The sequence below is a fragment of the Oryctolagus cuniculus genome, chromosome 19 (genome assembly GCF_964237555.1).
Source record: "Oryctolagus cuniculus chromosome 19, mOryCun1.1, whole genome shotgun sequence".
Classification (NCBI taxonomy): Eukaryota; Metazoa; Chordata; class Mammalia; order Lagomorpha; family Leporidae; genus Oryctolagus; species Oryctolagus cuniculus.
In genome coordinates, this window is record NC_091450.1 from 7,360,926 (window position 1) to 7,372,451 (window position 11,526).

Consider the following 11,526-nt stretch of genomic DNA (forward strand, 5'->3'; position numbering starts at 1 on the left):
CTCGTCTCCCAACCTCCTTTTGCACACAGGACTGGGTCTCCTTCTTGAGGTCTTTCGGCCAGCTGACCCTGTGCCCTGTGGATGGGACGGTCACGGCAACACGGCAGGGGGCTCATGTGGTAGGCTTAGTGACCACGCTGAACTTCGGGGATGGTGCAGACCGGAACAAGACCCAGACCTTCCAAGCCAGCATCCCAGGTCGGCAGCTGGGATTGAAAGGTGAGACCAGGGGGGACTGTGGGGCCCTTCAGCCCCTCACCAGCGTGGTGATCTCGGGCTCGCTCTCGTCACTTCTGTTGTGATGAAGACCGGGTACTTTCCAGGGAACGAGCTGCCCAAGTGAAGGGTTCCTCGGAATGCCTTCTGTCTGCCCTCCGGCTCGAAGATTCTTTGATTCTGTCCTCTCGGTGTGATGACACGGGCTAGGTTTGACCCAGTGTTCTTGCTGTCTCCTCTTAGAAGTGCCTTCTCTTGCCTTCTGGTCTGTTAAATGAGTACCTTAAATTGCTTACTGTGTGCTTAGCATAGCTCTGTGTGCTGCAAAGCCACCATCCATTTCCAAAAAGTTCAGCTTCTGAGAAAATGACAAGAGATTGTGTGTCACTGAACGCCATTGATTTCTGAGTGCTTGGCTTTGGGTGAGAGAGAGTGGCCAATGTTGGGGTGTCGCTGGTAAAGCTGCCACCTGTGACGCCGGCATCCCATACGGGTGCTGGTTTGTGCGTGTCCTCCCGATGTCCCCACCACTCCACTTCCAATCCAGCTCCCTGCTAATGCGCCTGGGAAAGCAGTGGAAGATGGCCCAAGTGCCTGGGTCCCTGCCACCCACGTGGGAGACCCGGATGAAACTCCTGGCTCCTGGCTTTGGCTCATCCCACCCCTGGCGGTGGGGGGCATTTGGGGAGTGAACCAGCACATGGAAGTTCTCTCTCCCTCTCTGTCTCTGTTGCTCCCTTTCTTTGTGTAACTCTGACCTCCAAATAAATAAGTTAATCTTTTAAGAAATGGGGAGATGGAGAGGAAGGAGAGAAAGGTGGAAATTTGCTGATTTCTGAGGTCCTTTCCCACACTGTCATTTCAAATTTCTGTGAGTCAGTATGTGTGAGTGTATACTTCCAGGTGTACATGTGTGTGAACAGAGAATGAGGAATGTGTCTGGGAGATACAGACTTGAGGCCATTTTTCCTATTCTTTTTTAAGAAATACATGGGAGCCGGTGTTGAGCCACCACATATTGAGTCCTGGCTGCTCTGCTTCCTATCCAGCTCCCTGCTGATGCACCTGGGAAGGCAGCGGGGGATGGCCCAGGTACTCAGATTGCTGCCATGCTTGTGGGAGGTCAGGATGGAGTTCCTGGCTCCTGGCTTTGGCCTGGCGCAGACCCTGCTGTTGTGACCATCTGGGGAGTGAACTAGGGGATGGAAGAGATCTCTTTCTCTCTCTGTCGCTCTGCCTTTTCAAATGATACATCTTAAAAATAAAATACTAAAGGGCAGGCATGCGGCCTTCTGGTATTGTGGGTTAAGCCACTGCTTGAGACACCCACGTCCCATATCGAGTGTTGAGTCAAGTCCTCGGTGCCTCTGATCCAGCTTCCTGCTAGGGTGACTGGAAGACTGCAGATGACAACCCAAGGACTTGGGTCCTGCCTCTCACATGGTAGACACAGGTGGAGTTCCTGGCTCCTGGCTTGAGCCTAGCCCACCACTGGCTGTTGCAGGCATTTGGGGGAGTGAACCAGCAGATGGAAGATGGATCCCCCCCCCCCCACAGTTCTACCTTTCAGGTAGATGACAAAAAATGAACATTTAATAAATATATAACGAGGCCGGCACCGCGGCTCACTAGGCTAATCCTCCACCTTGCGGCGCCGGCACACTGGGTTCTAGTCCCGGTCGGGGCACCAGATTCTGTCCCAGTTGCCCCTCTTCCAGGCCAGCTCTCTGCTGTGGCCCGGGAGTGCAGTGGAGGATGGCCCAAGTGCTTGGGCCCTGCACCCCATGGGAGACCAGGATAAGTACCTGGCTCCTGCCATCGGATCAGTGAGGTGCGCTGGCTGCAGCGCGCCGGCTGCGGCGGCCATTGGAGGGTGAACCAACGGCAAAGGAAGACCTTTCTCTCTGTCTCTCTCTCTCACTGTCCACTCTGCCTGTCAAAAAATAAAAAAATAAATAAATATATAACGAGCTTTTGCAGGGACAATATTACAGTCCTTGAGGTTTCTCTGAGATACAGTTATCACTGATTGGAAAACAAAAATACATAGTTACATGGAAATGTATGTCATGAAAAGATTATGCATGAATTTCAAACTTTTTTGAACAAAAATAAATTGGTCTTTTAATTCCATTTCTCCACCGATTGCCCCTGTGTGAGAGCTTTATGGATGTAGGATTCATATTTCATACAAGTCATCAGGATACAAAGGAATGGCTTTCAGTGTACGCACAAAGTGTGCGACTGTCACCACGGTCAATTTTAGAACATTTCCATCACGCCCAGAATAATGTGCACCTATGGGCAGTTACTCCCTCCCCCATCCCAGTCTCACAGATGTGGGCAGCCACCAGCCTGCTCTCTGCCTGTGTACCTACTCTAGACAGTTAACATGATACGTGGTCTTTTGTGATTGGCTTCTTTCTCTTGGAATTGTGTTCTTTCTTTGAAAAATTTTTTTTTTTATTTGACAGGTAGAGTTATAGACAGTGAGATAGAGAGACAGAGAGAAAGGTCTTCCTTCCATTGGTTCACTCCCCGAATGGCCACCACAGCTGGCGCTGCGCTGATCCGAAGCCAGGAGCCAGGTGCTTCTCCTGGTCTCCCATGGGGTGCAGGGCCCAAGCACTTGGGCCAGCCTCCACTGCCCTCCCGGGCCACAGCAGAGAGCTGGACTGGAAGAGGAGCAACCGGGACTAGAACCCGGTGCCCATATGGGATGCTGGGGCCACAGGCAGAGGATTAACCAAGCGAGCCACGGTGCCGGCCCCTGAATTTTTTTTTTTTAAGATTTATTTATTTGAAGGGCAGATTGACAGAGAGGAGGAGAGGAAACAGAGAAAGATCCTTCATCTGCTGGCTCACTTCCCAAATAACTGCAACAGCCAAGGCTGGGTCAGGCTAGGCCAGAGACGGGAACTCCATCCAGGTCTCCCACCTGGAGGCAGGGACCTACGCACATGGGCCACCTGCTGCTTTCCCAGGTGCATTAGCAGGAAGCTGGGTTGGAAAGGGAGCAGCTGAGATTAGAACCGGTGCTCTGGTATGGGAAGCCATTGACACAAGCAGCAGATTAACGCACTGCGCCCCGACACAGCAGCCCTGGAGTCATGTTTTAAAGGTTCATCGTGTATCCGTTCTTCATTTCTTTTTATTGCTGAATACTGTCCGTTGCATGAATAGTCTACTTCTTGTTTACTCATCATTTGATTCCTGTTTGGGCTGTTTCCCCTTTTTTACTATTGTAAATGATGCTGCTGTGCATAGTTGTGTACGTTTTTGCGTGAACATATGTTCGCACTTCTGAGAACGTACTCACGAGCGGAATGTACACTGAGTCTATGTTTAGTCTTTTGAGGAACTGCCAGACTCCCTTCTGCCAGGCTGTGCCACTTCCTATGCCCACCAGCGCACAAGCTCCACTTTCTCCACGGTCTCACCAGTGCTTGTTACTGTGTCTTTCTGATCATCGGTGTCCTGGTCACGTGTCCCTCTGTGGCAGTGATTTGCATATTCCCCACGACCGTTTTTCTTTCTTTCTTTCTTTTTTTTTTTTTAACTGGCAGAGTGGATAGTGAGAGAGAGAGAGACAGAGAGAAAGGTCTTCCTTTGCCGTTGGTTCACCCTCCAATGGCCGCCATGGCTGGCGCACTGCGGCCGGCGCACCGCGCTGATCTGAAGCCAGGAGCCAGGTGCTTCTCCTGGTCTCCCATGGGGTGCAGGGCCCAAGGACTTGGGCCCTCCTCCACTGCACTCCCTGGCCACAGCAGAGAGCTGGCCTGGAAGAGGGGCAACCAGGACAGAATCCGGCGCCCCGACCAGGACTAGAACCTGGTGTGCTGGCACCGCAGGTGGAGGATTAACCTATTGAGCTGCGGCGCCAGCCAATGTAAAGATTCTTATTTTTAAACTTACTTATTTTGAAAGGAAGAGTTACACAGAGAGAGGGAGAGACAGGCCTTTCATCTGATGGTTCACTCCCCAAGTGGCTGCAACAGCCGGAGCTGAGCTGATACAAAACCAGGAGCCAGAAGCTTCTTGCAGGTCTCCCATGTGGGTTCAGGGGCCCATGCAATTGGGCCATCTTCTTCTGCTTTCCCAGGCCGTAGCAGAGAGCTGGATTGGAAGTGGAGCAGCCAGGATGTGAACCGGCACCCATATGGATGCTGGTGCTGCAGGCAGCGGCCTTACCCATTACACCACAGCACCGGACCCTGTAAGGGTTCTTTATAACTTGTCAGTACAAGTCCCTTATCTGATTTACGGTTTGCAGATCTTTTCTTATGTTTTGTAAGTTGTCTATTTACTTGGTTCATGTTATTCTATTTTTTTAAAGATTTATTTATTTATTTGAAAGTCAGAGTTACATAGAGAGAAGGAGAGGCAAAGAGAGCAAGAAAGAGAGAGAGAGAGATCTTTCATCCACTGGTTCATTCCCCAATGGCTGAAGCTGCGCTGATCTGAATTCAGGAGCTGGGAACTTCCTCCGGGTCTTTCCACGCGGGGGCAGGGGCCCAAGCACTTGGGCCATCCTCTACTGCTTTCCCAGGCCATAGCAGAGAGCGGGATTGGAAGTAGAGCAGCCGGGACTCGAACCAGTGCCCCTGTGGGATGCTGGCACTGCAGGAAGTAGCTTTGCCTGCTACACCACAGTGCCAGCCCCCATGTTATTCTGTTAAATACAGATGTTTTCAGTTTTCATAAAATACAATTTATCTATTTTTCATTTTGTAGCTTGTGCTTTTATTGTCATATCTAAGAATATCCAGCCTAACTCAAGCGCTCCAAGATTGACTCCTATATATATATATATTTATTTTTAAAATATCTATTTGTTGGGGCCAGTGCTGTGGTGTAGTGGGTAAAGCTGCCGGCTGCAGTGCCAGCATCCCATAGGGGCACTGGTTCGAGTCCCGGCTGTTCCACTTCTGATTCAGCTCTCTGCTATGGCCTGGGAAAGCAGTAGAAGATGGCCCAAGTCCTTGGACCCCTGCACCCATGTGGGGGACCCAGAATAAGCTCCTGGCTTCAGATCAGCACAACTCTGGCCATTGCAGCCAAAAATGGGGAGTGAACCAATGAATGAAAGACCTCTCTCTCTCTCTCTCTCTCTCTCTCTGCCTCTCCTCTCTCTGTGTAACTCTGCCTTTCAAATAAATAAATAAATCTTTAAAAAAAAGGTTTTTTTATTTATTTACTTGAAAGGCAGAGTTAAAGAGAGGCAGAGGCAAAGAGAGAGGGATAGAGAGAGAGAGAGAGGTCTTCCATCTGCTGGGTCACTCCCCGGGTGGCCACAGTGGCCCAGTGGACCAGGCCGAAGCCTGAAACTGGGAACTCCCTTCAGGTCTCCCCTTGGGCCATTTTTTCCTTTCTCAGGCACATTCCCAGGGAGCTGGACTGGAAGTGGAGCAGCTGGGAATTGAACCGGCATTCCTATGGGATGCCAGCACTGCAAGCAATGGCTCAACACAGTGTGTCACAATGCCAGCCCCATACTCCTATATTTTCTTCCCAGAATTGTGTGGTTTTAGTTTTTACATCTAGGTCTATGATACAGTTTTAATTTTTTGATTTATTTATGTATTTGAAAGGCAGACAGAGATAGAGCTCCAGATGCTCACAGTAGCCATGGCTGGACCATGGCAAAGCCAGGAACCAGGAATTCAGTTCAGGTCTCCCGCAGTGCATGACAGGGACCCGTAGACAGTAGAGCCGTCGTCTGCTGCTTCCCAGGGTGCACATTAGCAGGGAGCTGGATCAGAAAGGGAACTGGGACTTAAGACTTAGCACCCTGTAAGGCAACAGGTGATGGCTTGAGTGCTTGGATCCGTGCTACGCATGCGGAGACCCAGATGCAGGTCCTGGCTGCTGGCTTTGACCTGGCCCAGCCCTGGCTGTTGCAGGCATTTATAGATGGAAGATAGCTCTCTCTCTCTCTGTCTCTGTCTCTCTCCCCCAGATCCCATTGCTCTGCCTTTTTTTTTTTTTTTTTTACAGGCAGAGTGGACAGTGAAAGAGAGAGACAGAGAGAAAGGTCTTCCTTTGCCGTTGGTTCACCCTCCAATGGCCGCCGCAGCCGGCGCACCGCGCTGATCCGATGGCAGGAGCCAGGTACTTATCCTGGTCTCCCATGGGGTGCAGGGCCCAAGCACTTGGGCCATCCTCCACTGCACTCCCTGGCACAGCAGAGAGCTGGCCTGGAAGAGGGGCAACCGGGACAGACTCCGGCGCCCCGACCGGGACTAGAATCCAGTGTGCCGGCGCCGCAAGGTGGGGGATTAGCCTAGTGAGCCCGGCGCCGGCCTCCTTTGTATAGTTCTTTAATATATATTTTACAGAGCGAGAGAATAGCTTAACTGTATATGTTTTTTCCCACACAGAAATTGTCCCAAGGCCACTTACTGATGCGACTGCCCTTCCCGCACTAATTTAACATAGGGGACAGCCTTTTAACAGATTTTGGTACTTGGTGGAAAATTGCTTTCTTGAAAAGGATGAACCGGTTTATACAATCCGAGGTCAGCAGCCTTGCCAGTGCTGGCTGATTTGTCGCCCGTGATTGGAAGCTCGTTTCATCTGTGCGTCTGTCCATGCACCATTGTTTCCATTTCTCCGCAGTACAAACGCTGGCACATGGGGACTGTATTTGAATAGGATTGGCCTGGGCTCGGCAGAGACTCAGTGCGGGACGAAGCTGCTGAGAGGTTTCCAGCGGCCTTGGTGCCTTAGCCTTGCACCATCTGAAAAACTCCACCCCTTCCATGCCAGTTAAGCACACCTGCTTTTCCCATGATGCACTGAAGCCTTCTCCACCAGGAAGGCGATGCCATGCTGATCACATGCAGGCTGAGCTCCACGTGGATTCGCCATGAAACCTTCCCAGAGATCATTGCGCACACTGAACCCTGCCCAACCCCCACTTCGTTTGTATATTCAATTAGGGCACCACCCTCTACCTAATAAAGGGGGCTACCAAACTAGGGTTCATGTGATTCTCCCCATGGGGCTTCCTGCACTCCTGTCCGAGCGTGTCCTACCTCCTTAGTCTGCTTAGACAAGTCCTGCTCTCATGCTTACACTCTCTGTCTCTGCTTTCAATTCCTGTCTCTTAAGCTGAGACGAGAATGTGGACTACAGCTCGGGACCCTCATCCCGACAACATAATCGAAGCCAAACGCCTAGCGGTCCACGGAGCCTCCGCAGCGGCGAAGTCTGAGACGGCCGCTCCACCGCTCATGTTCCCCGTCTCCTCGCCCATGCCTCTCACAGGGTCTTCTGCAGAGGAGCCCATCCTCGTCACAGCCAGGGTGACCCCGGAAAGGACGCCGGGAGCCTGCCTGTATTTTAATGCTGCTCCAGGGATCCTGCCCTCCAGCCAGCCACCCATCTCCTGCCTCGAGGACGGAACAGGCAATGCCACCCTGAGCCCTAGGATGGGTGAGGAGTGTGTCCGGATCTGGAGCCACGAAGGCCTGGTGCTCACCAAGCTGCTCACCTCGGTAGGAGCTTCAGGACAGTCCTGAGGTTTCACAGAGCCGTGCTGAGCGCCGGGGCTGGCATGTGCTGGGAGGCAGTTTTACCTAACAGAAGAAGTGTAGTCTTCCTGACCCGTCTTGAAGGCTGTGTGACAGAGCAAGCACAGGGACCTCTCTGTGCCTCGGCTTCCTCATCTGTAATTCAGATACATGGCACCATCTTCTAATTCCAGTTGAATTAGAATCTGGAAAGTGCCCAGGACCATGGCAGGCACACAACAGAGACGTGGTAAATGAGCAATTAGGGTTTACGATTGTCCTGAAATGCAATGGAGCTTTATCTCTACCTCCAAGGATTTCCAAGGTTGTAATAAGAGGCGGAATGGGCTAATTGCTGTCATAGAGATGTGAGCAGAGTGTTAGACAGAGTCGGGCCATTAACCCTCACTTGAACATTTATGGAGGGCACATCACAGAGCAGGAGCATTTGAGAAAGAGAAGGCGGTAGTAGTTTATAATGTACAAAGTGCTTTCAGGTTCATTATCTCGTTTGATCTTAAAATAGCCTTTTGAGGTAGGTACTATTATCCCATTTTCCAGATGAGGAAACAGGCTGAGAGGGAGGGAGTGGATTGCCTCCGGCCACACAGCTGGGGGAAGTGGCTGAGCCAGGGTTGTGACCCAGGCCTTCTGGACTGTCAGGACATCCTGGAAGAATGAGGAAAGCCTGGCGAGGGGGTGCGGTAGGGGAGGTTCAGGAGGGGAGCTGCCTTCCAGCCAAGGGCCAGCGTGAGCACAGGCCTGCAGGCAAGTTCAGCCACTGAGGGGTCAGGGAGAAGGGACAGGAGAGTGCGGGGGCTGTGAATGCCAGGCCGGGAAGCCGTGACTTGACAATGAACAAGGGCTGTGAGGAGGAGAGAGAAGTGACTCCCAGCGTGGGGCGGAGGGAGGAGGTTTGGGAAGCTGCTGCGCCCTGGCCTCACATCTGGAGGATTTGGGAGTTTGGACTCAGGGAAGACCTAGATTCTAGACTTGGCACTTCTTGCACATCTTTAAAATGTGGATGACAGTGAACTTTGCTATCTCATGATGATGGCTGGGCCAGAAAGCAGTTTGTGAACTATCCCGACAAACAGCCGATGATACAGAAATAACCTTTTCCCTTGTACTCTGTCCTTGATGGTGGGGGGAGGGGAGTATGCTCTGCCCGTTGGGGGCTTCTCGCTGTAGCCCTGGGCTGGGGTCGGATGTCTCCTCAAGGGAAGGTGCCCCTCTTTTCCCTCCCTCCATCATTCTTCTTTCCCTCCCCATGGCCATCCCTAGGAGGAGCTGGCTCTGTGTGGCTCCAGGCTGCTGATCTTGGGCTCCTTCCTGCTTCTCTTCTGTGGCCTTCTCTGCTGTGTCACTGCTGTGTGCTTCCACCCACGCCGGGAGTCGCACTGGTCCAGAACCCGGCTGTGAGGGCGCTGGCCTACTTCCTGCCTTGTTCTCAGGTGAGCGTTTCTGCCTCTCCCGTGGGAGCAGGGAATGGGATGGGATGGTGTGGGAGTAGCAATTGTACCTGGGGATCCAGCCTCAAGTGTGGCTGCTTCTGGGTCCCTGAAAACCCCATTCAATGACTGCTTTCCCTGGAGATTCAACATTTTTCTTATTATTTTTATTATGTAATATTTAACACTTGGAAAATATAAAGGTTTTATTTATTATTTCACTTGTAGATCCCACTCAGGGCACACGTAGAATATTTCTAGCAACTCAGAAGTCTCCTCTGAGCTCTACCTGATAATACCTTCCCTTCCCCTGTAACTAACTGTCCTGCTCTCCAGTGCATCACCAAGTGTGCACTCCTGAGCAGTCTGGTTTGGTTTTACTTACTTTAGAACTTCATAGAGATGAAACATTCTCTTGGGACAGACTTCTTTCAAGTGAACAGTCTGAGTATGACCCTTTGCTGTGTCGTTCCCACGCACGCTTTTTGGCAACAGTGGGCAGCTGTGAAGGTTCAGGTTTGCTGCTTCATCCCAAATATGAATCAGATTCGCCTTGCTTTCGTCCTGAGAGTCTGAGCCTAGTTTTATGGCTCATATTTTATGAAATCCCCCTTGATCAGCGCGCCATTTTACATGTAGAATCATTGTGTTTCAGGAAGGTGGATTCTGCTCACAGGGTCTTGGGAGGAATCAGTATCACAAAGGTAGCCGTTGGCTCAGGACATACCGGCTAACCCTTTAACATGTTAGCTCCTTAAGGGGAAAATATTTATGCAAAAGGACTTCACCCTGTCAGGCGGATCTCATATAATTTGGGGGCCGTTTGTTCTGCATCCAGCCCTGAAACTCTGCTTCCACTGGCTGCTGTGCCCTAGGAAGTTACTGTGGGAGAAGTGGAAACAGCTGAGGCCCAGGGAACCGCTCGGGCCAGAGGAACTGGAAGGTCAAGATCAACTTTGCTTATTTTGCTTGGGGGTAGGCTTGGCTGCCTCAGCTATCCTTGGCACAGGAAATGATGGAGCCCTCAGCCGTGGACTGCGGCCGGAAGTTTGCCTGGCCCCTGGCAGATCGAAGGGTCCTAATGCCACTTGATTGGTTGACAGCTGTCTATAGTTGCCACTCCCTCTGCCCCTTCAGTTTCTGCCCCCACCCCAGAGCTTCCTCCGCGGGCCCTCTGACCTATCATGTTTGTTTATTTTTTTCTCTCTAGGTGTAAATCAACTTCTTGGGTCTTGTTTCTGAGTTGGAAGATGTCACAGAAAGTGAGGAGCTGGAGTGTGTGGGGGGGGTAAATAAAAGGTCTTTTTGCCTACTGTTGCCTAAGGTGTTTGTGGGGATTGGGCTGACATGGCAATTATACGGTAGGCAGGATTGGCAGACTTTTCCTTGTTGACGCTAATTTGTGATACAGATTAGATTAGATCATAGTCTATTTAGCTCTCCACAAGGCTGTGATTTGGCTTTGGAAAACCGAGAACAGGTTTTGATCCTAACCCTGCCACTTTATGTCTTGTTTTTTTTCTTTTTTTTTTTTTTTTATCGATTTTTTTTTGAAAGGTGGAGTGACAGAGGTGACAGAGAGGGAGAGACACAGAGACATAAAGATCTTCCATCTGCTGGTTCACTCTCCAAATGGCCGCCAAGGCCAGGCCTGGGCCAGATTGAAGCAGGAGCCAGGAGCCTTCCGGGTCTCCCACGTGGATGGCTGGGGCCCAAGCACTTGGGCCATCGTCCACTGCCTTCCCTGGCACTAGCAGGGAGCTGGATGTGAAGTAGAGCAGCCAGGCCTTGAACTGGCGCTCTAATATAGGATGTCGGTGTTGATTAGTTCTTCCCGATACGAAACTGGTAATGCCCACTAGCTGGTGGAGTGAGATCACGGAGATGCTTTGATATAAACGCACTGTGACCTTGGCCAAGTTAGGCAACTATGCGGAACCTGCACTCCCTGTGACTGAGTTTTCCCCACAGCGACTGGCAAAGATTCCTCGCACTTGGGGTCCACATCCAGGCTAGGTGTTTCCTGACCTCCCGCCATCCATTTTCCCGCCTTTTCCGCACCCAGCAGTGGCCATCCCTTACCCCTCCCAACCGCTACCGTGCACGCAGGCGCAGATCACTCAGCTCGCGGCTGCCTGCCTTCCCCACCCGCGCCCCCTCTAAGCTTCCCTTAGCAACAAGCTCTGGCTCGGCCCAAAGGCGGGGTCGGCGCATGCGCTGCAGCTCTCTCCGCTGCCAGTCGTCGGAGAGCGCGCTGGGCTCCTCCCTGCCGCAAGCCTAGCCCTTGTCCCCGCCTCCTCCCACCCAGGGTCCGCGTGGCGGGGCGCGCGCGCACTCGGGCTCGG

The 11,526-nt window shown here is 51.8% G+C and overlaps 1 protein-coding gene across 8 annotated transcripts in view; it reads left to right on the forward strand.

Annotated features, from left to right (window-relative positions):
• The window catches only part of TMEM219 (transmembrane protein 219), a 33,780-nt gene extending 23,287 nt beyond the window's left edge, over positions 1 to 10,493 (forward strand). For 3 of the 8 annotated variants that reach the window (XM_070064886.1, XM_070064884.1, XM_070064885.1), the window contains 4 exons: positions 30 to 219; positions 7,330 to 7,715; positions 9,015 to 9,184; positions 10,392 to 10,493. In XM_070064886.1, coding sequence (XP_069920987.1) covers positions 30 to 219; positions 7,330 to 7,715; positions 9,015 to 9,152 — 714 coding nt within the window. In that variant the 3' untranslated portion in view covers positions 9,153 to 9,184; positions 10,392 to 10,493. Of the gene's footprint in view, positions 1 to 29; positions 220 to 7,329; positions 7,716 to 9,014; positions 9,185 to 10,019; positions 10,125 to 10,391 lie in introns of all 8 variants that reach the window. The other 5 variants (XR_007920159.2, XR_011384743.1, XM_008257936.4 and 2 more) reach the window with 3 other exon arrangements.
• Positions 10,494 to 11,526: the final 1,033 nt, after the last annotated feature.